At 39.8% G+C, this 26516-nt stretch overlaps 1 protein-coding gene, 1 long non-coding RNA gene and 3 other non-coding genes across 7 annotated transcripts in view; all 5 read right to left on the minus strand.

The window, feature by feature from the left end:
* Positions 1 to 230: 230 nt before the first annotated feature.
* Positions 231 to 2374, minus strand: LOC131979460 (uncharacterized). Its single transcript, XR_009395060.1, has 4 exons — positions 2217 to 2374; positions 1152 to 1217; positions 818 to 908; positions 231 to 620 (listed from the first exon to the last, which is right to left on the minus strand). It is a non-coding gene; the product is annotated as an uncharacterized LOC131979460 (long non-coding RNA).
* On the minus strand, positions 394 to 482 carry LOC131980210 (small nucleolar RNA SNORD60). Its single transcript, XR_009395213.1, has one exon. It is a non-coding gene; the product is annotated as a small nucleolar RNA SNORD60 (small nucleolar RNA).
* LOC131980214 (small nucleolar RNA SNORD60) lies at positions 691 to 779 on the minus strand. The gene has a single exon (XR_009395214.1). It is a non-coding gene; the product is annotated as a small nucleolar RNA SNORD60 (small nucleolar RNA).
* Positions 998 to 1087, minus strand: LOC131980221 (small nucleolar RNA SNORD60). Its single transcript, XR_009395215.1, has one exon. It is a non-coding gene; the product is annotated as a small nucleolar RNA SNORD60 (small nucleolar RNA).
* A 2108-nt stretch (positions 2375 to 4482) lies between the features above and the next one.
* LOC131979373 (caskin-1-like) overlaps positions 4483 to 26516 on the minus strand; it is a 64391-nt gene continuing 42357 nt past the window's right edge. The window contains exons 11-21 of one of the 3 annotated variants that reach the window (XM_059343342.1): positions 24582 to 24680; positions 23514 to 23698; positions 22062 to 22143; positions 20183 to 20250; positions 16873 to 16977; positions 16243 to 16344; positions 15865 to 16003; positions 14508 to 15307; positions 12881 to 13523; positions 11344 to 11959; positions 4483 to 6565 (exon numbers count right to left, since the gene is read on the minus strand). In XM_059343342.1, the coding sequence (XP_059199325.1) occupies positions 6469 to 6565; positions 11344 to 11959; positions 12881 to 13523; positions 14508 to 15307; positions 15865 to 16003; positions 16243 to 16344; positions 16873 to 16977; positions 20183 to 20250; positions 22062 to 22143; positions 23514 to 23698; positions 24582 to 24680 (2936 nt within the window). In that variant the 3' untranslated portion in view covers positions 4483 to 6468. Of the gene's footprint in view, positions 6566 to 11343; positions 11960 to 12880; positions 13524 to 14507; positions 15308 to 15864; positions 16004 to 16242; positions 16345 to 16872; positions 16981 to 20182; positions 20251 to 22061; positions 22144 to 23513; positions 23699 to 24581; positions 24681 to 26516 lie in introns of all 3 variants that reach the window. The other 2 variants (XM_059343333.1, XM_059343350.1) reach the window with 2 other exon arrangements.

A 26516-nucleotide genomic window follows, 5' to 3' on the forward strand; every position in this document is an offset into this window, starting at 1 on the left:
AACACTGCAGTGTTTATGCAGTCCATCAAAATCAATGTTACTAATTAGAATTACTAATTGATATGTCCCTATAATACAGGAAGTTAAGTCTTTAGCAAAGTTTACATATAAAATCAAGTTGAGGACCAGCAGGTCTGGCCAACTGGAGCATAACATTACCAGTCTTTAGCAGTAGATAAACATGTTACCCAGGTTTCAACAAATCAGTCAGGAAACAGTTTTATTCAGCAAGCAGCTTTATTTTTTCCACACACACAAATGTTCCTTTACTTGAAGCCCTGAACAGGTTCATGAGTTCCCATTTGTTGAGTCATGGATCAACCTGTAAAAAGGGAAAAGCTCAATTTTAATTCACAGAAAGAAACAAGAATCACGTGTATGTATTTATTGTTTGAGCCTCAGAATAAAGATAGAATCAGGAGCTGGAGTCCAGCTCTCATAGTAGGTGTCAGAAAAGTTATTTGATTTTGTCATCACAGGCTAAACATTATTTAAACACAGACATGTGGCAAAGACTCACCACATCTCAAACAGGTGAGGTCCTGGTCAGCAGGAGCTTGGATCTCTAGACCTTCTGAATCACAGGACTGAAGCTCTTTGTCCAGCCGGCTCGTTCTTACCTGTAACATTAGGGCGAAAAGGTTAGTGTAAAGAGCCAATTTTAGGGAAAAGGCTGCAGTGAGACTAATAAAGCCTCAGAATAAAGATAGAATCAGGAGCTGGAGTTCAGCTCTCATAGTAGGTGTCAGAAAAGTAATTTGATTTTGTCATCACAGGCAACAAATTAATAAAATGCAGACAATTTGCAAGGACTTACCAGATGTTAACACCAGAGAGTTCCAGGTCAATAATGACCCTCTGAGACACAGCAGCCTTAGATCTTTGTTCAGCCAGCTTCTCATTCTTAGCTGTAAAAAAAAAAAAAAAAAAAAAAACAGGGAAAAGTTGGTCTTTGTGCAGTCCACTTCTGAAAAACTTTCACTTTTTACTAATAATGGAGCCTCAGAAGAAAAGCTAGAATCAGGAGCTGGAGTTCAGCTCTCATAGTAGGTGTCAGAAAAGTAATTTGATTTTGTCATCACAGGCCAACAGTCAATTAAATCATCTTTTTTAATTATTCATGTTACAGTTTATGAAGCAGATTAACTCACATTTGCTCTGATCCAGTTCATCTTCAAGGAGAGTTTCTTCCTCTCAGCCTGCCTCCAGCTGACCTGCTGCAAAGAAGAAAACACAAAGTCATTAACTAAAGCACCAACTAGAACATTTTAATAATTAGTGTAATTGCATTTCCACACACTTTATAGATTACATGCATTATTTTTAGTGCAATAAGGTGGATCTTTAACCTGTTAAAAACTACCTTGCTTAAATATAAAACAAACTGAACAGAACTCACTGTTGTCATTTGCCACAACAAGTCATTTTTGTTATGCAAGAATTAAGATAGTCTAAACTAAAGTAGGGATCTTAAAATTTGAATGGCGACCTAGCAAAGACTTGTTTTACAATCAGTGCAAGATCATCATCATATGGTCATATGGTAATATTAACCCTTTATCAGGCAAAGAACTTTATTTGGTAACTTCAGGTAATATTTCGAGAAAAAAGTAGCAAATTTACAAGATTAAAGTGGCAAATCTACAAGAAAAAAGTTGTAGATTTACGAGAAAAAAAGCAACTTTTTTCTTCCAGATTCACCACTTTAACCCTTAATAGGACACTCATTGAAATACTTGCAAATTCCAAATTTCAACCCTAGAGAATATTGGAGGATATTACATACTGCCAGAATGTGTAAAAAAACCCATGAAAATAATATTTTGAGAAAAAATGTTTACGAAATTAAAGTGGCAAATCTACGACAAAAAAATGCGTAGATTTATGAGATTTATAGTGGTGAATCTGGGAGAAAAAAGTTGGTTTTTTCCCCCACTTTTTTTCTCGTAAATCTCCGACTTTTTTCGCGCAGATTTGCCACTTTAAATCTCTTAAATTTGCAACTTTTTTCTCGAAAGATTACCTGAAGTTAACAAATATAGTTCTTTGCCTGATAAAGGGTTAATATTAACCCATTTTAACGGTTTTCAAAGTAAAAAAAAAAAAACACATGGAAGCTCTGGCCCTTACAGAAAACCCACGTGTTCCTGCTCAGACCAACGTGGCAATCTAAAAAATATATAAGGTCATCCACATGTTAGAAACATAATACTCACTGTTTTGACCCGTTAGATCTCTTTCAGACAAACGGAGCCGGGTCATCTTTGGTGTCAGAGGGTAAAGTTTGAATAAAACGCTGAAACAAACAGCCTCCCTCTCCTCTGCCATGCTGCACGTAAAGAACTAAGGAAGCCGAGAAGAAGCGCATATGAAGGTAACCCGGTTTCCGGTAAGTCCCGGAAGTCCCGCCCCTTTCTGGGCTAGCTACTTAGCCACATAGCTAACTGCTATCGAGCTTCGTTAAACGGACTTTCTAAAAAGCGGAACGATAGTTATGCGACTTTCTGTCTATATTATTTGTGTATGTGTCCTACATTAACGTAGTGGACTCGTTTAACAAAGATAAAACGATGGCATTTCTCAAATTTAACGAGAATACAATGGCTATTATTTGGTTAGCACTGAACAACAACATCTCCCACAAGTCTTAGCCACAGACACTGTGGCAAAGCATCATGGGAGTTGTAGTTTTTGTGTGCTAACGAACTAATAGCCATTTTATTCTCGTTAAAATGGAGAAATGTTGATTTTCTTTCCATTTTTTTACAGTAATAGGTGCCACATTCACTTTTTTTTTTTTTTTTTTTTTTTTACAGAATATTCCAGTATAATTTTCAGCACTTTTGGAAACGTATCAAAAGTTTGAACTTTGACGCAGTTTACCTAATTGTTAAATATTTCAGGTAAAAAAAACTACAGTGGGTTTAACTTTTGTCAAATTGCACTTTGTGTACATTGCATTTTGTCAAATTTGTTAAGAGCTTTATTGCTTATATATCCAGACTGGGGGTAAAAAAAAAAACATTTGCTGTACTGTTGGGAAATAGGATTGAGGAAAACTTTGGTTTTTTGCCTAATTTTTAGGACACATTTCATGAAAAATCTGTAGTGACAAAGATAGCCTACCCGAGGCAGGTTATTTTAATAATGATTTGAAATGTGTTATGCTTGCAGGTGTCAACTCAGGTGCTGCAGAATATTGTAACAAGTCTGCTTGATATGCAATGTTATGGTGACACTTTCTTAACATACACACAGTGCTTCATTTCTGCATCACAGACTATAATTATTATTTCCATGTCACCAAGTTAATGCTGGTGCATTGTGGTAAAAAAAAAAAAGAGAGAAAGAAAGTAATAAAAAAAAGTGGTTTGGTTTGGGTTAGGCTCTTTAGTTCAAAATACTAAGGATAATCAAAGGTATTTTTAGAAATACTGAGGTCTTGAATCCAAAGAGTGGCCACAAACCAAACACTATACTGATTATTAGGGATTTAAACAGCCATTAAATATTAGATTAAGGGGGGAAAAAAGATATACTTACTGTTCTATTTGTGCAGTTACATTTGCTGCAATTAATTTTTTTTACCTCTATACATTATAGTCTAAATGTTGTTCTCAAAACATCTTAAATATCAAGTCTTAATAATATTAGAATATGCAGTGACTAAATGTAAAAAAATGTTATTCATATAAAATTGGGCTTGCTGAAGAAAGTCAACAAATCGTTACACAATACACTGAATTGTGGTAATAAAAAAAAAAAGAGAAAGAAAGTAATTTAAAAAAGTGGTTTGTTACGGGTTAGGCTCTTTAGTTAAAAAATACTAAGGATAATCAAAAGTATTTTTGGAAATACTGAGGTCTTGAATCCAAAGAGTGGCCACAAACCAAACACTATACTGATTTTTAGGGATTTAAACAGCCATTAAATATTAGATTAAGGGGGGAAAAAAGATATACTTACTGTTCTATTTGTGCAGTTACATTTGCTGCAATTATTTTTTTTTTTACCTCTATATATTATAGTCTAAATGTTGTTTCAAAACATTTTAAATATCAAGTCTTAATAATATTAGAATATGCAGTGACTAAATGTAAAAAAAATGTTATTCATATAAAATTGGGCTTGCTGAAGAAAGTCAACAAATCGTTACACAATACACTGAATTGTGGTAATAAAAAAAAAAGAGAAAGAAAGAGGGATTTAAACAGCCATTAAATATTAGATTAAGGGGGGAAAAAAGATATACTTACTGTTCTATATGTGCAGTTACATTTGCTGCAATTATTTTTTTTTTTACCTCTATACATTATAGTCTAAATGTTGTTTCAAAACATTCTTAATAATATTAGAATCTGCAGTGACTAAATGTATAAAGTGTTATTCATATAAAACTGGGCTTGCTGCAGAAAGTCAACAAATCCTTTCTGCCAGTCACTAAGCAAATGGCATCTGAAAGAAACACACTGAAACTGTCACTTTAAGGTTTAATTTATACATTTATTCTGATCACAGCTGTACAGGAATGCATCGTCACAGCAGAAACACAACCTAAACCCAACCATGGCACAACAGCCGTCACAACACATCCAGAACTCAACCGTAAATGTACAGGCTCAATCAGCTCACCTCAATTCAACGTCTATAATTATCATCATCATCATTATTATTATTATTATTATCATTATTATTATTATTCACATAGAACCATCCGTCTCTCAAATATATCTTTGTTTTCAAAGAGCATAAAAATACAAGTAAACTCTTCATTGGGATGAACACTGGTGGTTGATCCACTGTCTGGCCTACATGGGGGACCACTGAAGACTGGGGGGGCCGAGGAGGAGCGGAGCCAATTTATTACAGCATACACGGAGGGGGGGAGGGGGTTAATATGGGCTCGTACAAGGCTTCTCAATGGTTACAGAAGGACTGCAGACAGGGTGATTGATTTCAGGGACTCACAACTCAAACTATAAGCTACTTTTGACATCACAGACACACAAGGAGCTAGGGTTTGTAATGAACCACACCCCCCAAAAAACAAACATTAAACATATTTGAGTGGAAAACAACCAAAAAATAGAGAAAAAAAGTAATTTAAATATATGAAAGAACACTACCAAGGCACAGAGAGATGCAGAGTTAACAAAACAGACACAGAGGGAGATGAAAAAGGGGGGAGACAAGATGGAAGGTGGGCAGATTAGAGGCAGTTTCACTAACCAACACTAGAGGGAGCTCTAACAGCTCAAACACCCAGGTATATTATAAACTCTATGTATACTGGATGTACTATATAAAGCATTGAAATATAGGATTATCTTTTAAAAACACTGTTCACTGCAGCAGGACAAAGGGATACACCGCATGAGTGTGCTTGTATATATGTGTCTTTTGCATGTAAATGTGTGTGTGTTAATGTGTAGATTCACTTCCAAGCAAACCTCCATAGATGGAGCTAAACACCAACAAAGCAGAACACCAGCGAGATTAAAACCAATGTTGTGTGTGTGCGTGTGTGAGCATATGTGTGTGTGTGCATATGTGTGCTAGTGTCTCAAAAATTCATGGACACACATCTATATCGTCGTTCTGATCATTAGAATAACTACTGTACGAGTGGGAGGACATTGACATGAGCATCAGCAGGGACTACACACACTCGTAACGACAACAACGGCAACGATAACAACAACAGCAACAACAACGACATGAAGAGAGACAACACACAGGTCAGGAAGTCCGGCTAAACCACAATCCTCCACTCATACAGGAGAGAATGAGAGGCTACGATTCATCTGGAAAAATGCCTCCGTTTGACATCACACAAGTGGGACAGACTCGGAAAGCGGCCTGTCTTTCCATGTGCTTTTAAAAACTCTCTCCGGTATCTCATCTGTATGCATCCTGTCCATATATCTAGCTATCCATCTGCCTGTCTGTCTGTCAGTCAGTTTATGTGCTTTTTTTTTTTTTTTTTTTTTTTTGTTGCAAGCAATATGCTTATCTGTCTGCCTCCCTGTCTGACTGAGTTAGCATCTCCGTCAGAGTCTGTAGAGATAAAAGGATGAGGAAAATGATTGTGCTTCTGGGGTCCACACAGCCGTCTGAGGCTGGGCGGCGGCGGCGGCGGCGGCGGCGGCGGCGGCGGCCGCGGTGGCGACTTGCTCGCTGGGCTGCAGAGGTCAGAGGTTGTGTGGGAGCGGCCTCCTCGCGTCGGGAGGCGAACTAGAGCTACTGCGCCAGACGAAGAGGACTCCCTCCTCCGTGGTACTGTACAAGGCTACATGAGAAGCGCTCACGCAGGATGGACACACACTCACACACACACACACACACACACACACACACAGTCACTCAGAGCGCCAGCATGGAGCCTTGGGAGAGTTTTCTTGATACACCTACACATGATGGGGGGGAGGGGGGGGAAAGGGCCTGTAGGAGACGAGACGTGGGAGGAGATCAGTCCAGCATGGCGTCCAGTTGGTCTGCCAAGTCATCAAACATGCTGCCGATGTCGTCCAAGATGGAGACTGTCGACTTTTTGCTGGAAAGAGAGCTGGGCAGCAAAAAAAAGAGGAAGAGATTAGCTGATATAAGGCCGACGCAGCACAGTCAGTAATTAGAGGAGTGGAGAGTGAGCAGGTTTAGTCAAGACAAGAGTGTACACATTTAGGAATTGTGTGTGTGTGTGTTGGGGGGCAGCCTGTCCTGTCCTGCTGGATCTTGCGTTAATGTTTCTATTTATCTATTTTATACACTACCGGTCAAAAGTTTTAGAACACCCCAATTTTTCCAGTTTTTTATTGAAATTCAAGCAGTTCAAGTCAAATGAACAGCTTGAAAGGGTCCAAAGGTAAGTGGTGAACTGCCAGAGGTAAATAAAAAAAGGTAAGCTTAACCAAAACTGAAAAATAATGTACATTTCAGAATTATACAAGTAGGCCTTTTTCAGGGAACGAGAAATGGGTTAACAACTTAACTCTATGGAGTCTTGGGCTATTTTGTCCATTTTTTAATTATTTTCATGTCTTTGTAAGTCATTTTGTGTCTTTTTTTGGTCATTTTGTGTCTTTTTTTGGTCATTTTGTGTCTTTTTTAGTCATTTTGTGTCTTTTTTTAGTCATTTTGTGTCTTTTGGGGTCTTTTTTTGTCATTTTGTGTCTTTTTTTAGTCATTTTGTGTCTTTTTTTAGTCCTTTAGTCCAACATAAAATGTGATTTTGAATCTTTTTTTTAATTTCAAAACACTATCATGCTCAATAAAGAATTTTAAATGTTGCAAATGTGCATTAATTTCAGAGTACACTGAGACATTAAACTGCATCATTTTCAATTAAATTCTGGAAAAGTTGGTGTGTTCTGTAATTTTACTTAATCATTTTCTTTTTTAATACTCATTTTCTATGTATTGTTCCATCAACCTGCCCAGGGACTACAGGTGGGAAACAGCAATCTGCTAGAACCTGCTAGCACAATGAATATTCTCCTGTTGTACAAGATTAATGTTTTATTGTGCGCTGTCCCTGTTTTGAAATAAATAAATTACAAATTACAAAATTACAAATTTTAGTTTTTTTTCCCTGTTGTTAGTGAGCATTTTTTTTTTTTTTTAACTTTATTTTTAATTTTTCACATTTTTCCAGTGTCTTACACAAACAATCAAGACATATGAATCTCATAAATCAGAACATACTTAAATCAGAACATACAGGTCACCGAGGGAAATCAAACTCTTTGTCTCAGAAAAAAGAAAAGAAAAAGAAAAACACACTACGAAGTAGGGTCACAGTAATCCATAGGTAGGAGGTTAGGAGTTATTCTGTTTTCTCATTTACATACATAAGCCATTTCGACCAATATTTCAGGGCTTTGTTACGGTTCAGTCTTAGAGAAAAAGTCAACATCTCCATTTCATATATCTCTCTTACAGTGGCTGACCACTCTCCCACCGTTGGTGGCTCCCTGTTATGTTAGTGAGCATTTTAAAGATACCTTAATGATTAATGATAAGTTAATGCCCCTCCACATACTAATTATTGTTATTATTATTGTCACACTATTGCCACTGATATGATAATAATATAATAGCATAATAATGCAAATACACCACTTGAAGGAGCAATTAGGTGCAGTGAAGTGTTTATCTCATCAGGAGAGAAGCAGAACAATGCGTATCCACAACAACGAGTCAATTAAGTTATATATATAACGTTATATAGATATAAAAGAGGACGTTTACTGACCCGAACTTTGACCCTTTCACTGTATTTCAACTTAACCTACAAGAACCCAGACCCAGTTATCCTTAAAGGAAAATTATAGGGGATATACAACAGAACAAGTAGAACACATTTATGATGTTTTTAAAAAAAATACTACCCCTAATTGTCAAAGATCGTTGATGTGACATATACGTTGCATTGGGCGTTTATGGTATTTATGTTTATGATATTTCTTATTTTTGAATGAATAAACTAGACACATTTTCTGCTTACAGAAACACAAATTTGCCTTTTTCTTTGCATCTCCACAACATATATAAAAATTGTGACATTAAAAGTGCTGTTAGACAACAAAGTCCATTTCAGATTTGTTTTAAGTAACAAAATAATAATAAATCAATAATAAATAAATAACATTGCCTCATTGGATGGCTTCTCAACAAGCTACTGTAGCTGTAGAACACTGAAAAACACACTTATGTACTTGAGAAAACATACATGAACATTACTAGAAAATGTAAAATGTTTGTGACACCCGTGTCACCGTGGGTTCTTATGGGTTAAAGACAGTTTATTATTTATATACAGTCTATGTGTGTGACCCAGGATGTAAGGCATCATAGCGTCATAGAGACTTTTTCGGAGCTGCAGTGGGATCCAAAACAATGCAGTAATGAAATCTGAACACAAGTGGTCAGCTGGACACCCTTGAAGACACATGATACACACAGGTGTAAACAGTTATTTGTCTCATCTGTCCACTTGTGATCCGATCGCCCTAGATGCATTTTCTACGTTAGAAAGTAATGGTGACCAAGAGTCCGTCCATATGTGACGAGTAGGTAGTGAGAATGAGTTGTACCATAGAAAGACACTGCTCATGCAAACACAACAAGTATTGCTAGCAGCCACAGAAAATGCAATGTATTTGATTGGTTGCTGTAAACAGACACACCAGTTGCTCCTTAATTAATAATTGTGAGGAAGTGGCTGCTCAGTATACTATAATATTTAAATGTACTTGCTGTTACCACAGTGATGTTTTTGTGCCAAATCAACCAACTTAATGTCATGGAAATGAGTTATAAATACTCCAACCTTGTTACCGTCTGTTTGTTTTGACGTAAGTCTTTAAATACTACAGTACACACCAGCCCTAGCAACCGTTGCTATGGCACAGTTGCCAGCCGAAGGGAACAAATTTAGAGCAAATTTAGATCCGTTTGTCATTTCAAATGGGAACAAAACAGTGCACCACTGACCCAGAATTAGAATCAGTGATTTAAAACACTGAATGTTTTATCAGGTTTTCTACAGAGTGTAAACTTTGGCTTCAGCTGGATTTAAACTCAGTGATTTAATCTTTCTTTGGAGATGTAATTGGCTTCTCTCCTTGAAAGAAAACTTCACATCTTTTCAGAAAAGATTTTTTTTGTTTGTTTCTGAGCACAGGTTTTGTCACTGAACCACAGCTGTAAATATTTATAGTCTGGAGTCTCCCAAAACCACACGTTCTTGTTTTCATTTCTGCTTTAAAGGCTTAATTTGTCACACGAAAACCATTAACAACATGTGTTGTGAAATACAGTTTGGCACACCCTTTAAGGCCCTACGGTGTAAAAAAAACCAAGATTTAAATATAATATCTAATCTTCCTCTTGTAAAGAAAGTGAATAAGCATGTTGAGATATGTTTTCTTTAGGATTTTATGAGGGTGTCATGTTTAAGGTGCTCCAACTGCCAGTTGCCAAATTATGTCTTTGTGAATTTTATTTCCAGAACACTCTGAATCAAGTCGTCTCACTCTGCAGCTCTACATGTGTGAGCAAATGTTCTTTTATCCTCTCATCATGATTTGGATGCCAACAAGTGGTCCCGAGAGCCTGTTGTTACCAGGCGGCAATCTCCGTGTCTGAGCATGGAGGCCAACCAGGAAGTGGGCGCTAAGTTTGGCTGCAAAAAAAATCTGCCCATTCATTTCAGTGCAAAATTTGAAAACTTCTCACTTGATTTATTACCTCTGAAATTTTTTTCAGGACAACACTATGGTCTCAATCACTAGTAAAAAAAATCATCTTCAAGACAATCTGATGTCAATAGTTCTAATAATGGCCCCATTTAGAAGAAAATAGAAGATAAAGAATCGTATGATTTGGGGCGGGGCTACCTTTGATTGACAGGTCAATAACAAGGCGAGCTGTCACCAGGAGAGAAGCAGAACAATGCGTATCCACGGCAACGTGTCAATAAAGTTATATATAACGTTATATAGATAGAAAAGAGGACGTTTAACGGTTTGGTCTCATAACTTTGACCCTTTCACCGTATTTTCACTTAATGACAGTTTATTTGAACGTTTTGTTCATTAAATGTCTTGTTCAGTGTTTGGTTGGACTAACAGACACTCCAAGGAGTCGCTGCTCAGTTTTCTGGGGTAAGAAAGATACATTTTGTTTTTGTTTTTTGCTAGCCAAAGCTAACATCCCAGCTAATGCTCCAGTTAATGCTAACATGAATTAGCAGCGGCTTCTCTCAGTCAGGTTGAGGTGTAGAGAGGCTGTAGTCAGTGATCAGATCCCTCTCCTCCTCCACAGTCCAAATATGGTCATGCTTCCTGTATCGGAAACAAGATGGCGACGAGTATAACGTTGAACTCGAGGCTTCCAACGGGCCACAAACCAATGGGTGACGTCACGGTGACTACGTCCATTATTTATATACAGTCCATGGTTTCCATCAAGCTTTTCTCATGAGAATCTTCAAAATGTGCGTAGGAATTTGTTGATGGATTTGGACGATGGAAACACAACTACAACTTGGGTTTAGACAACCGAGGCAACTGGTTTCGTTTCCAGTTCACACCTTCTACTCCCACTACTCTGTGGTTTACTTGTCCCTCTCCTCCTCCACATTCCAAATATGGTCATGCTTCCTGTATCGGAAACAAGATGGTGACGCAAGATGGCGACGAGTATAACGCTGAACTCGAGGCTTCCAACGGGCCACAAACCAACGGGTGACGTCACGGTGACTACGGCCATTATTTATATACAGTCTATGGTTTTTACATATAAATGGTGCATTCAGTGATGATTAACTTTATAAATACTTACTCATTTTGTATGTCCTCCTCTTTGATTTTATGTTCTACAGCCTGGACAGCAGCAGCCAAGGAGGCACTGGTCTCCTCTAAACGGTGCTGCACCTCCTCCTCCTCCTCCTCCTCCTCCTCCTGGACTTCTTCAACTTTCCTCTCCGGCTCCCTCAGATTCTCTTCCTCTGCTCTCTTCCTCTCCTCCTCCTCCTCCTCCTGCTCCATTTGCCTCTTGTGCTCCCTCTCTCTCCTCTTCTCCTCGTCTTCTCTCCTCCTCTCCTCTTCCTCCTCCGCCTCCCGGCCCCCCAGCAGGTCAATGGAGAGGCCGGCGATGGATGAGCGGGGAGGTTTGACGGGGTGCGGAGAGGGAGTGGAGGGACTCTGAGCCGGGGAGGGGAAAGTAAGGGGCAGTCCCGGGGAGAGGGAGGGAGCAGAGGAGGTGTCAGGGGCTGGAAGAGGAGCGGCGGATACCGGAGAGGAGGGTTTGTGGGCCGTGGTGGGGCTGGCTGCAGCCGGGCTGGTAGCCACAGGACTTGGGCTCATGGCAGCAGAAGCTACTATTGCTTTGCCTGGTTTAGGTGCTGTTGGAGGACCGCGAGGTTTCGGGGACACAGGAGGAGGGACACGCTTCGGCTCTGAAGAGAGGCAGAGAGAAGGTTTGGTAACGCTTTATATTAAGGTTCTTGTAATAACCATTAATTAACAAGTAATAAGGCCCTTGTAAGTCCTTACAAGATGCTTATTAACATTATTGTGTGTTTATAAACTTATATAAGTGTTAATAATGGCATTACAAACACCCATGACCCACCCATTATGTCTTTGCCATGCCTTTATTAATCTTATTTTGTTTGCTTATTGATATTTAAATATACTTTATGGCTCATCTATTATAAGTTAACTATGCTTTTTGCAGCTACCGGATCTAAAGCGAGAACAATGCCGTATTACTTGTTAACCCTTTATCAGGCAAAGAACTATATTTGGTAACTTCTGGTAATATTTCGAGAAAAAAGTTGCAAATTTACTAGATTAAAGTGGCAAATCTACAAGAAAAAACGTCGCAGATTTAAGAGATTTTAAGTGGCAAATCTGCACAAAAAAAGTTGAGATTTACGAGAAAAAAGTGGGGAAAAAAGCAACTTTTTTCTCCCAGATTCACCACTTTAAATCTCATAAATCTGTGCATTTTTTTTTTGCTTTTTTCTCAAAATATTAATTTTGTATATTTTTTTTACACATTCTAGCAGTATGCAATATCCTCCAATATTAACTCAGTAATTTTAATATACCATATACTGAATGAGTTAGTTAAGTAAAATACAAAATACAGCCATTAAAAATGTGGACAAGAAGAGACTTAGAAAATATCCTATATATATATATATATATATATATTATATATCATATATTTTATGGGAAACGGCAAGCTACCTACAAATATTGCCCAGAATGCATTGTTTTCTACAGTATAATACCTTTTTAATGGAAAACAGTATGTTACTGTCACAATTTGGCTGTTTTCTTATTGTTTTCTGTGTTCTTATGTGTCTTACCGGGGCTCTGAGCCGTCTCAGGGGTGTCGGGCCCGGGTATGGGGACCCTGCGAGTCGGGGTCGGGGGGTCAACTTGCCCCTTCCTCATCGTCACTGTGGATGGTTTGGGTGAGACCGGCGGCTTCAGAGACTTCCTGGCCTCCATCCACTCACAGCTCTCTCTGTTGGCCTCTGTCCTGTCAGAGACCTCTGACACCGGCCGCCGCCTCAGGACCACGCCGCCGTTCTGCTGCGGCTCGCCTCCGTTCTTCCTGCTACTATCTGTGTGACTGCTGGGGGAGTCTATTTGTTTATTGCTTTGAACAACACTTTCTGTTTGCTCAGAGGTGCGCTGCCTCCTGCGTATCGTGTCGGAGCCGGCGTTGGCGTCCACGGATGTGGGCGCCTCGGATTCCGTCGCCAGAGGACGCGGCCTCCTTCGGAGGGTCGCCGTGCCGTCTGTGATCTCCGTTGCCGAGGAGGCCACGGTGGAGCGGGGCCGAGGCTCTGGACGTTGCTGGGCTGGTTGCCGCGGTAACAGGTCAATCTGATCACCAGGGAGGCCTTCTGGTCCGCTGATGGTTCGGCGCCGACTTAAGACATCCTCTTCCTCAGAACCGAGACCGCCTGCGCCCGCCTGCCGCCGAAGTACAGGCGGACTCACCTGGAGGTCACATGACTGTTAAACATTTATAGTACGAATGCATCCATACATTACACACTCATCCCAATGTGGGTTGTGGGGGGCAGGAGCCAATCAATGGTGACATTGGGCAAAGGTTGGTTACACCCTGGACAGGTCTCCAGACTATCAAAGGGCTGACACATACACACTCTCATTCACTCCTATGGGCAATTCAGAATCACCAGTTAACCCTTTATCAGGCAAAGAACTATATTTGGTAACTTCAGGTAATATTTCGAGAAAAAAGTTGCAAATTTACTAGATTAAAGTGGCAAATCTACAAGAAAAAAAGTCGCAGATTTAAGAGATTTAAAGTGGCAAATCCTCACGAAAAAAGTCGCAGATTTACGAGAAAAAAGTGGGAAAAAAGCAACTTTTTTCTCCCAGATTCAACACTTTAAATCTCATAAATCTGCGCATTTTTTTCTCGTAGATTCACCACTTTAATCTCGTAAACTTTTTTCTCAAAATACTATTTTCGGATGTTTTTTTTTTACACATTCTGGCTGTATGTAATATCCTACAATATTCTCTAGGGTTGAAATTTGGAATTTGCAAGTACTTCAATGAGTGCCCTATTAAGGGTTAAAGTGGTGAATCTGGGAGAAAAAAGTTGCTTTTTTCCCACTTTTTCTGCACAGATTTGCCACTTTAAATCTCTAAAATCTGCAACTTTTTCTCTTGTAGATTTGCCACTTTAATCTAGTAAATTTGCAACTTTTTTCTCGAAATATTACCCGAAGTTACCAAATATAGTTCTTTGCCTGATAAAGGGTTAAACCTAAGCTGCATGTCTTTGGACTGTGGGAGGAAGCTGGAGGACCTGGAGAGAACCCACTCTGACACAGAGAGAACATGCAAACTCCACACAAAAGAGCCGCAAGCTGGATTGGAAACCTGTCGCCCTACATTACAAATAAACATGTAAAGATACAATCCTCAACCAAACACAAAGACACCCACCTGTAAGTAGTTGGTGCTGCCTCCCAGGTTCCTTGGCAGGGTTTTGGCTCCACCCACGATGGATGTTTCCAGCATAGCGGCGAGGCTGCGAACGCTCCCAGAAGCCCCCTCTGATCTCTCCAGGCCTGCCGAGTCCTGAGATCTTAAAGCTGATCCCAGGCTGCCGCAGTCACTGGCTCGCCGCTCTCGATAGGTCGGCAGCCCCAGCAGCCCCTCCACCTGTCGCTCTCCCTCCCCGTCACCCCCAGTAATGGAAGAACAGGAGCGTTTAGGCGGTGTCGGGGGCCGACCTTTCCGACGAGGACGGAGGGTGACAGATGATTGGCTGCGGTTAACGGTGACATCATTGGGGGCGGGATGTGCAGAGCTGCTGCGGCACACGGTCGCGTATCTAGAGTCTGATTCTGAGCCAATCAGACTGTGAGTCCTCCGTCGCTCTTCCTCCTCACAGGGCAGGCGGAGCAGCGGTACAGATGGATCTACTGACGCCAGCTGGGTGGAGGGGCGGGGCCGAGCCCTGGGGGACGCCTGCTGCATCCGGCCATGTGGGGGGGTTTGTGGTGGGGTTTGTGTCAGTGTGTGGGGAGGGGTCTGTGACTGTGTGAGCCCTGGGCGAGGCTTGGCCAGCGGGCTGGGGACGCCGTCCCTCGGCTTCCTCGCCTCCCTCCGGGGCTCTGAGCTGCTGCTGCTACCAGGGCTGGATGGAGGTGTCGAGGGGCTCTGAGGAGGCTCGGAGCTACTTTCTCCTCTCTGGAGCTCCTTCAGTCTCCTCACTCCCAACATAAGCTTCTTCTGATGGCCTGAGGGGAGGTAGCGTTGTGGAGGAGACAAATGGAGGAACATATTTAGATTTCACAGCTAGAAGAGACTATTTGTTAGTTTATTTTACAAAAATAACCATAAAACTGACCCTACAATTTCATGGAAAACTGCAAATCTTTAATGGTGACCGATCCTGCACTAATGCATGATCATTATATCTAACACAGATAACCCTGGACCGCTGCCGGGCATTTGCTATGAAATTGCAAGGACAAAATATGATTCAGCAAGAAGCAGAATCTTAATTTTATATTATAATAAACATATTGCTTAGGGGTTTATCTGTATTTTTAAATTTAGAAATTTCGTCCTGTGGTTGTTAAGAGCTACAGCTGAATACTCAGACCAAATACTCCAGATACAGCAAAACTGATACCGTTTTCAATGATTGTATGTGTTTTAGTGACACAAAATGTTTGGTAACAAGTGGGATGATGTTATGACTGACATGTCTTGTGTTCATAAGTTTTGACAATCATACTTGTCATCTATATAAAGGGAACTAAATCAATCAGTCTACTGCTTTGTGTCTTACCGAGTTTAGTAATGCCGATCTCTTGCAGATCTTCAAGGCTGATGTCAGAGATGAAGTCAATGTTTTCATACCCATTCTGAACCAGGACCTGGTAGTACTGACTAAGACCAAGGTGAGTCAGCCAGTCTCCCAGATTGGCCTAAAACACACAAAAGGACACACAAACTTGGGCACAATATAAAATGTTTATGCACTGTAAAAAAAAAGGTACACAATAGAATTCTGCTGTATTTTGATTCTGAAAAACTAGTTTCTTAACAGACCAAGAAGAGCTGTGTGTGTATTTATACAGTATATATGCCTGTGTTCGTGCAGCAGCCAAAACTCAACATCTCCTCCTTTTTTTTCTAGTTTGTGTTGTACACGTGAGAGCCTTACAGGCTTGTGGTCTGGCAGCCAGTCTGTGGAGGGCAGCTTGCTGATCTCTGATGTTAACTTCTTTCGATGTCCAGGCTTCATGACCCCAATTGCCGTCAGGTCCTTTAACACAAAGCACACTTAGTCACATCAGGAATCCACCACATCTACTGTAAGTGTTTTTTTTCTCTTAAATGTAAACTATTTTATGCATACGTTTGACATTTGTACATGAGCTGTGTGTGATATGCCTTCAGGACTATTTTGCTTTGGATAATCTCTGATGAGTTGTCCCCTGCCCTTAGGGGGTTTACGTCATACCACTGTGTCCGCTTCAATACACAAACACAAACACACACACATACATACACGTTGGCATTAAGAACACACTCAAGGACAAACACGGGGTAGCGTTTACGGCGCAGACTGGAACACACGGCCATGTGTGAACACAGGTATGTAAATGAAGCAGACAGAGTATGAGAAGTGACTGGTTGAGGCTCAGGACTCACACCGGGGGTCAGGTGACAGAGACAGGAGGGTCATGATGACATCATCCACGTCAGTGGGGAGCTGATTTGAGACCTGTGCTGGGCGGAGCCTTGACAGACAAGGGGCGGGGCGTGAGGGGGTCAAGGGTCATGACCTTACCTCAGGGGTCATGCGGCTAATGGTGTCTAGATCATATCCCGCGGTGAGGAAGTGGGTGGTGTAGAACTGCAGCTGAAACTCACCCAGCCACGCCACTACTGCCTGCTTCTAGAACACAGAACACAGAACACTACTGCCTGCTTCTAGAAGAGTCCACAGGCTTCTTCTAGAGCACGGAACACAGACCTGTTCTAGAACACAGCATAGCAGCCTGCTCTAGAACACAGGGGAGAAGACTGTTCTAGAACACAACATAGCAACCTATTCTAGAACACAGGGGAGAAGACTGTTCTAGAACACAACATAGCAACCTATTCTAGAACACAGGGGAGAAGACTGTTCTAGAACACAACATAGCAGTCTATTCTAGAACGCAGGGCAGACGACTGCTCTAGAACACAACATAGCAACCTATTCTAGAACACAGGCAGAAGCCTATTCTAGAACACAGTAGAGAAGACTGTTCTAGAACTAAACGTAGCAGTCTATTCTAGAACACAGGGCAGACGACTGTTCTAGAAGTAAACGTAGCAGCCTGCTCTAGAACACAGTGGAGAAGACTGTTCTAGAACTAAACGTAGCAGTCTATTCTAGAACACAGGGGAGAAGACTGTTCTAGAACTAAACGTAGCAGTCTATTCTAGAACACAGGGGAGAAGACTGTTCTAGAACTCAACATAGCAACCTATTCTAGAACACAGTGGAGAAGACTGTTCTAGAACACAACATAGCAGTCTATTCTAGAACACAGGGGAGAAGACTGTTCTAGAACTAAACGTAGCAGTCTATTCTAGAACACAGGCAGAAGACTGTTCTAGAACTAAACGTAGCAGTCTATTCTAGAACACAGGCAGAAGACTGTTCTAGAACACAACATAGCAGTCTATTCTAGAACACAGTGGAGAAGACTGTTCTAGAACTAAATGTAGCAGCCTATTCTAGAACACAGGGCAGACGACTGCTCTAGAACACAACATAGCAGTCTATTCTAGAACACAGGGGAGAAGACTGTTCTAGAACACAGCATAGCAGTCTATTCTAGAACACAGGGGAGAAGGCTGTTCTAGAACACAACATAGCTGCGTATTCTAGAACACATGGGAGAAGGCTGCTCTAGAACACAACATAGCAGCCTATTCTAGAACACAGGGGAGAAGACTGTTCTAGAACACTAGCAGTCTATTATAGAACACAGGGCAGAAAATTGTTCTAGAACACAACATAGCAGTCTATTGTAGACCACAGGGCAGAAGACTGTTCTAGAACACAACACAGCAGCCTGCTTTAAAACACAAGGGAGAAGATTGCTCTAGAACACAACGTAGCGGCCTATTCTAGAACACAGGGGAGAAGACTATGGTAGTACACAAGATACCAGCCTACTCTTGAACTATTGAAGAACTAGAAGATTATTGGAGAACACAAAATAGTAGCTTATTCCTGAAGACTGGGGAGACTAATCTAGAACACAGGGGGAAAACTACTGTGGAAGACAGCACAGCCTACTCCAGGTCACAGAATAGAAGACTATTGAAGAACACCGCAAAGCAGTCTGCCCTAGAACACGGGAAGAAGACTGTTCTAGAACACAATGTAGCAGCTTATTCTAGAACACAGGGAACACTACTGTAGAACACGGCATGGAAGCTTGATCTAGAATATAGAATAGAAGAATGTTCTGAAATACAACATAGCAGCCTATTTGATAACACAGGGGAGAAGACTGTTGTCAAATACAACATACCAACCTACTCTAGAGCACAGGGGTTCAGACTGTTCTAGAAAAACACCACAGAAACAATACCTATTGTAATCTCAAAATGTAATGTACAGAAAAATAACCCTGTAATATTTCTAAGGTACACAACGACATTACACCTTTTGAAATGTTTTCTTTTTTTTAAATTGGGTTACTGACCCTTTTACAGGTCCAATTAGAGATTTTGGCATCAATGATTTGTGAATGAATTTAGTGTCAAAGAACATTGGATGAGATTAACCAATAAGGATACGCTATGAACCTAACTGCTTTTGCTTCTATGGCAGAACACCGCTGTTGAACGCTTCATTCTAGAATCACAGAACACACAGCGCAGGTTCTAGACTAGAGCGGCAGCATGTGGGGGTGTGGTGTCTAACCGTTTTGCAACGACAGGGGGTGGGTGGAGGGTAGGGATGGGTACCTTTCACATTTGAACCGATACGGTACCGATACCTGGTACCTGGGAATTGGTACCGGTACTCAACGGTACCAATTTTCTGTACTTTTGCGTTTGTTTATGTGGTAATAAATGTTAATTTGTTTAATAATAAAATCAAATTTTTTCAATTCAACATATTTATTTCTCAAAATATAAACTTTAAAAAATATATCAAAACAATATAAAGTAAAATAAAATAATGACGTCGTAGCACCGGTCAGACAGTATTGTGGCCGTGGCATGGTTGGAAAAAACAAAATTGAGTCGGGCTGCTCTGTGCACATATCGAGGATGACGCAGGAGACGAGGGATTTAATTTCAGCGAGGCAGTTTGGAGTAAAGTGGCAGGTAATATTCCTGAGTTGAAGAGCGGAGTATTAGCGGAGGACCAGAGATGCAGCAGCTAGCTGCTAGCTGCTAATGACTGGTCTGCAGAAGAATGGAGAGAGCAAATGGAGTAAGGAAGGTCCAATCTCGAGGCAGACGAAGGCCAAGCCCGGGTAGAGACATTGGAGAGTTAGCAGCTGGCGGCTAGCAGGCCTAGAGCCGGCTGTTCGTCTCTGCGCCGGGGTGGAAGAGGGCAGCAGCTAGTGGCCGCGGTGAGCAGACAGGACCAGACGAGGAGGTAAATAAAAAAATAAAAAAATAAATAAAAATAAAAAAATAGTGCGATCGTCAGCACACTTGTTAATCAAAGACGTCAAATGAAAACAGGTTGAAATCAATGATCAGTTTAAAGGTAACGCCGTTTAGGTACCGAAACATGGTACCGTTTGATTTTACATGAATCGGTACTCGGTAGTACCGACGGAATTCGGTCGGTACCTATAAAAGTACCGAATTCGGTACCCATCCCTAGTGGAGGGACAGAAGACAAGACAGCGACCGACTTCTTGACGTGTCTGTCACTCTGCCTGGCCCCATGGTGACACACTTGCATGCCCATCCTGAGGGTGTCAAAAGTTCAGGTGCAACACAAACACCCTGTGCCCACCGAAAACCACCCATGTAGATGTCTTTCTCTCAAACCAAAGCGATGGTTGAGAGGAAACAGATAGAACAGAAAGAGGAGGCTCCATTGTGAACCAATCTGCCATCCAAGAACTCACTTTCCCATCATCCTCCTCTGCCTTCTTCTCAAACGACCTCTGTTCATGAACTGTGCAACTGGAGGAGCCTTGTGGGGGAGGTGGACAGGTAAGACAGGGGAGAGAAACAAGAGGGAAAAGAATAAAATATATTACATTTGGCAATAAAGGAGTTTTGAGTTAATTACAATATTTCATACACAAACCATTGTTTTAAGCTGTATGAATGCACTCAGTATTTCACATGACATATTTATATTTTATGTTATTTTGTGTTTTAGTTTCTAGATCCTGGAGTTTCTTTGTAATTTGTAACTGATTATTTCAAAAGAAAAATGCAATTAATAACAAATTAGAGTAAAAATTTAAACATTATATACTTCAGGAAATGAAAGAGGCTTCCTTCATCCATCAATCCTTCACTCAATATGAGTTAAAACTCTTGCAGTTACATTGTTAATTATTTACAAAATGAAAAGCTTCTTAGCACTGCTTCTTCCCCTTAGATCACTTCTTGTTAGATCTCTGTTCTAATAAATTATTAACAACTTAAGGAACCTGGAAATTGATTGGGTGCCTTGTTGCAAAGCCAAGAAACTGTGTTATCTGTGTAAAAATCTTTGAGGAAGCAGTGGAGATATTAAATCAATCCTGGTTTATATTGCCTGTGTAGTCCTTCACAGTAATTTTGGCAATAGCGGTCATGGTTGGCTGGCTCTGAGGTGCTGTTTTAGCACTACACTTCCCACATATCACTTAAACCAGTAGAACGGCAGCAGAATAAAATATGCTAATTTTATATGCTTCTGTCAAAGTGAGATTGATAATTCATCTACGACTAGAAGCACAGAGCCCAAATTTAAATGGTGTGTCTGAGATGCCATATAAATGTCTATACAATTCACTATATGTGTAAATAAATTAATCAATCTTGTTTTAAAGACAAATGTGCTTCTTCCTGTAGCCCCAAGCAATACTCTTGCAGCAGAGTGCAGCTGCTTACAGTAAACATGTAAATGCCTTGTTAGGAATGAAGCTTTACAAGTTACCTGTGGGACCTGAGCCAAAAAAAATCATTCATTAAGTTGTTAAACATAGACAGCGGTTAATAAATGACAGCAAAACCTGCAAGTTTAAACCAAAACTAAAAAAATTTCTTTTTCTTAATCAAATTTTTATATGGTGAGTTCTTTTCATTCTAAGACAGATATTGTCCTGCTGCACTTGGCTCTTATTTTAATGTTTATTTCTTTGGATGTTACACTGATGGTTTGTCTCAGTGTCTGTCTCTTCATCTCTGGTGGCTATTGCTGCTCGGGCTAATTACACATTAGTTTTTATTTTGCACATTATGAACAAATATGATTGCAAGAACCCCAAAAGGGATTATTCCCAAGACAGAGCGACATGTCCCTGACTGTTAAGAAAAGCATTGTACAGCAGCTTTTATAAATAAAGCATCACTTAAATTACAAGGCTATAATACAAAGACGGGGGCGGGAAATGCTGCTTGTGTCTGATATGAACAGACAGGTGGTCTTTAGAGGGCCAGGTTGACTAAAAGTGAAATGAAGGAGAAAAAAAAGTATTAAAGCAGCGATCAAAACAAGCCCGAGGCACTTGTACTGATAAACACCACCTTGATCTTTTTAAATTTTCATCACTTTACTACAGACAGAATCTTTTTTTTGAATGTCTGCATCAGTATAATTTTCTTTTTATGAGGAAGTGAGGACACATTTTGTAGTATCTGTTTAAATGACTGCTGTCTTTGATCAATTAGCAGAATGCAGCAGCTAAAACGGCTTTTCAATTAAATGCAAAATGCCACAAACGATCACTTGAAGTAAAGCAGAAGCTTTTTTTTTGTTGTTGTAATTGGGTGAGTTTGTGTGCTTACTCGCTGACTGCTCAACAGACTGCGACTGCTCCAAGAGATGCTCCTTGGCTTTTACCGACTGGGACAGCACAGTGGCCAGGAGCTATAAACACAAAAACACACACACACACACACAAAATGAAACATTTACTCAAGCATAATCATTCAAATCCCAGAGGTGCCTTGTGACTCAGTTCAGTGGATTAAGTGAACATATAACAAACAGATTCTGGCTTCTGACCTGCTTCCTCTTGCATTTCCTCCAGTTTACCAACAACAGATCCAGCAGAGACAAATACTTCTTAAAATAGATAATGGCCCTCCAGCATTATGTAGGAACACTTTCCAATTTAGCTAATTGTTGTTTCTGCATTTTTAAGGTACTACCTGAAAATACACTAGTTATATCCTGTGATACCATTAAATTTACAATGTACTAAAGGTATTAGAGAGCAGACCTGCAGGGTGACATCACATATTAGAAAATGAAAGCACATTATGGAAGAAAAAAGTTGCAAGGAGAAAAAAAAAACAGCCTTCAAGACAAGATTTGTGTTGCTGTCAGGGCCAAATACATGTGATATTGATCATTTCCTTAATCTCTTCAAACCCACCTGCCTGCCGGTGACTTGGGGTTAGCTTATGGGACTATAATCATGAGTAATAGTTCTGAAATTGCACAAATTTAGGAAAACCAACTGTTGTAGCTTTTTTAAGCCAGCATTTGTTAAAAACATAAATATGATAAATTTTCCCTTGCATTTTTCATCATTTTATCAAGTTGTTGTTGTTGATGTTTCCACAATCTAACAATTTAGCTTTTACAATTTCCAGGCAGAAAAGGTTTAACCCTTTATCAGGCAAAGAACTACATTTGGTAGTTAGAGTCAGGTAATATTTCGAGAAAAAGTTGCAAATTTACTAGATTAAAGTGGCAAACCTACAAGAAAAAAAGTCGCAGATTTAAGAGATTTAAAGTGGCAAATCTGTGCAAAAAAAGTTGCAGATTTGCAAGAAAAAAGTGTGAAAAAAAGCAACTTTTTTCTCCCAGATTCACCACTTTAAATCTCTTAAATCTGTAACTTTTTTTCTTGTAGATTTGCCACTTTAATCTAGTAAATTTGCAACATTTTCTCGAAATATTACCGGAAGTTACCAAATATAGTTCTTTGCCTGATAAAGGGTTAACTTGTAATTTAGAGGCTTTATTTTACTGTGTGGTTGATAAAAATAAAACCAGGACAATGCATCTGGTCGACTGCAAAAAAAAAAAAGCAATGCTGATCTTTACGGCGGAAGAACAAACTGAACAGGAAACAGAATTGTGGTTAACCTGGTAACTACACTTGTGTTTGTTTCCTGAAAATGTTTTGATGTTTTCACAGAAATCATGTGCTTGTTGTTTTGTAAAGATCCAGTAGCATTGTGAGGGAAACCGATGCAAACACATGCAGGTAAACACACGTCTCTTACCTTCACCCCTTCAGCTTGTGCGTGCAGGCCTGGAGCATTAAGGCCGTGTGTGTTGACCCCAGGTGTGGGTGCAGGGTGTGGACTGGGTGCAGGGGTGGTCAGAACATGTGTGTTTCCAGAGCTCTGCAAGCTGCTGGATGAACGAACACTGCCCAGACTGCCCACACTGCCACTGCGCTCTGCACCTTCACAAACAAAAAACAGTATTATATAGAAAAAATTCCTCAAATACACAGTTTCACATTCACTGCAAAAAAAGAAAAGTTGGGTGAACTCAAAATTTCAAGGCAACAGACTTCAGTAAAATTTTAAGTTGGACAATTAAACTAAATATTTTAAGTTTTGTTTTTGAGTTTGCTCAACTCTGAATTTCTCTGGCACGATTGTAACGCCGCTATGAAATGTCAGCTAATGTTGTGACCACAATTTTGAGTTAGCATTGATACGCTAATGGCTACTCTTGTAGCTGTAACAAGCAGCGTCGCTAGCATCAGTTAGCCGCTAGCATCAGTTAGCCGCTAGCTTTCGCTGATTTTTTATTTTTTATTTTATTTATTTTATTTATTGGTTTTGTTTGACAGGGACCATGCATAGAATAGCTTCTATACCAGGGTTAGCTAAATAGCTAATTTTCACCTGTAGTCCCTGGGCAGGATGTTCAAGCACAGTAAAAACACAGACAAGATAAAAAAGACAACAGGATTAACATTACAAGTAAAAGAAAAAAAAAAAAAAAAAAAAAAAACTAAGTGAAAAGCAAAGATCAGTGATCACAAGCTGATGACTGAATTTCACCGCTTTCCCGCATTTCACAACAAAGAAATAAGAGTTATCAGAACTATTGTCCCTTGTTGTGAACCCCAACTTAAAGATATAAGTAACAACAACTCACCAACTTGTTTTTGAGCAGACAACTGGCTTCCTTTGTTGTGCTAACTTACATTATTGCTCTAAATGTCAGTAATTTATATTTCCAAGTTTTACCAAATTAAATCACTGTTTTAGGCCAAAAAATACAAGTTGGCTTTTTTGCAGTGTTGTGATGGGAAAATACATTTGGGAGTTTACCTGACAGAGGTTTCCGTAGCACCCAGATGTCCTCACTGGTGCTGCTTTGCTGTCCCAGTGTAGGAGAGCCTTGAGGACTCAGCTCTGCAGTCCGAGAACCTGTCACGCACACATAACACACATATGCACATTTGTCACTATGCACACTTGTCCGTATTTTAATCAATTTTTGATGAAATTCTTAAAATCAAGAGTGCAGCAACTAATCAGCTTCAGAGACCCATATATAATGTAGAGGGTTTTTAAAAAAATATATAAATAAATGTGTTTAACTCTTAAATAAAACACTCACCAAAACACACTCACTCAACCTACACATTCATAAACACATAATTATTCATAGTGGTTGCACCACCTCCGAGTGTTAATAATTTACAGCCCACAGTTCTCTTAGGCATCACTGTTCATAACATTACTTTATTATAATAAAACATCCAAGCTAAATTAGAGGACATTTTTATAAGATGGTGAATAATCTCAAATTGTATGCGTGAAGTATGTAAGGTTATAAAAAATGGTGCCATTTATTTGAACATTTTAGTTAAAGGGTCAGTTCACTCGAATTACAGAACGGCTCCAACAGTTGAACAAGCTTGGTTCCAGCAGAACCTAGTTCCCCTTTCCTGTTCTAGAGCTTAACAGCGAGGATCCGGAAGTGCAAATCCTTTTTTTTATTCTGGATCAGGATTTTGAATATCAGCCATAACTATCCAAAGTAGACTTGCAATGAGCTATGAAAACCATGTTTTATTTGCAATGTCATGGAAAAGTACTGAGTTAGCCCCTTTTACTGCTAGCACTGAACTCTATAATCTTTTATCAGTGACTATAATTTCCTTTTCTGACATGCTGCGTTTTTTAGAGATGAGGACTAGTTTGTCCAAAGCAGTGAAAATCACAATAAAGGTTGAATTCAGCAAGTAGTGCCCAAAACTCTTGTTAGCTTCAAAGTCTTATCATTCGCAACCGTTAACCCTTTATCAGGCGAAGAGCCGTATTTGGTAACTTCAGCGGATATCCAAAATAAAAAATATAATATTTCGGGAAAAAAGTTGCAAATTTACTAGATTAAAGTGGCAGATCTACAAGAAAAAAGTTGCAGATTTAAGAGATTTAAAGCAAATCTGCATGGGAAAAAAGTCACAGATTTATGAGAAAGAAGTGGGAAAAAAAGCAACCTATTTTCTCGCAGATTCACCCCTTTTAATCTCTTATATCTGCAACTTTTTTTGCACAGATTTGCCACTTTAAATCTCTTAAATCTGCAACTTTTTTTCTTGTAGATTTGCCACTTTAATCTAGTAAATTTGCAACTTTTTTCTCGACCCCATTTTGATATCCACTGAAGTTACCAAATATAGTTCTTCACCTGATAAAGGGTTAAGGTCACAATCGCTAGTTTCAAATCTTCTTCAATACAGCATGATGTTAATTTTGTAAATGTTGTATTGTAAAATATGTCTATTTTACACGCAGCATCTAGCATCTCAGTGGGAATAGAGCTTTGCTGTCAGCTTCCTGAAGCGATGACTCCTGATTCCCAGAAAATAATACACAATGCAGCACGCAGCTAAATGGAGCCTGCATTTCCATGGATGTGTATTTTTGTCAAGTTGTCTGATTTAGCACAGTGACTAAGGGAGGTGAGACTTTTGGTCAACTGAAGTGAACTGATAAAAATATAACCTTTGGAACAAAATAGTTGGCGAGTCACCACTGAGAATTAGTGGTAAATATAAGTTTGTTTGTTCGTTTGTTTTCCTTGCGCTGAGTAATAGAAATTCTCAGATCTAAGTTGTTTGATATACGTAAATAAATAATAGTTACATATTTATTTGACATTAAGTGGCTATATATAGAAATACAATTAATTATTTTGAAGTGTTGAGTATCAGGGGAGAGGCCTAGATAAGTATTTTATATTTCAGCCTACTC

This window comes from Centropristis striata, chromosome 1, assembly GCF_030273125.1.
Source record: "Centropristis striata isolate RG_2023a ecotype Rhode Island chromosome 1, C.striata_1.0, whole genome shotgun sequence".
In the NCBI taxonomy this organism is placed as follows: Eukaryota; Metazoa; Chordata; class Actinopteri; order Perciformes; family Serranidae; genus Centropristis; species Centropristis striata.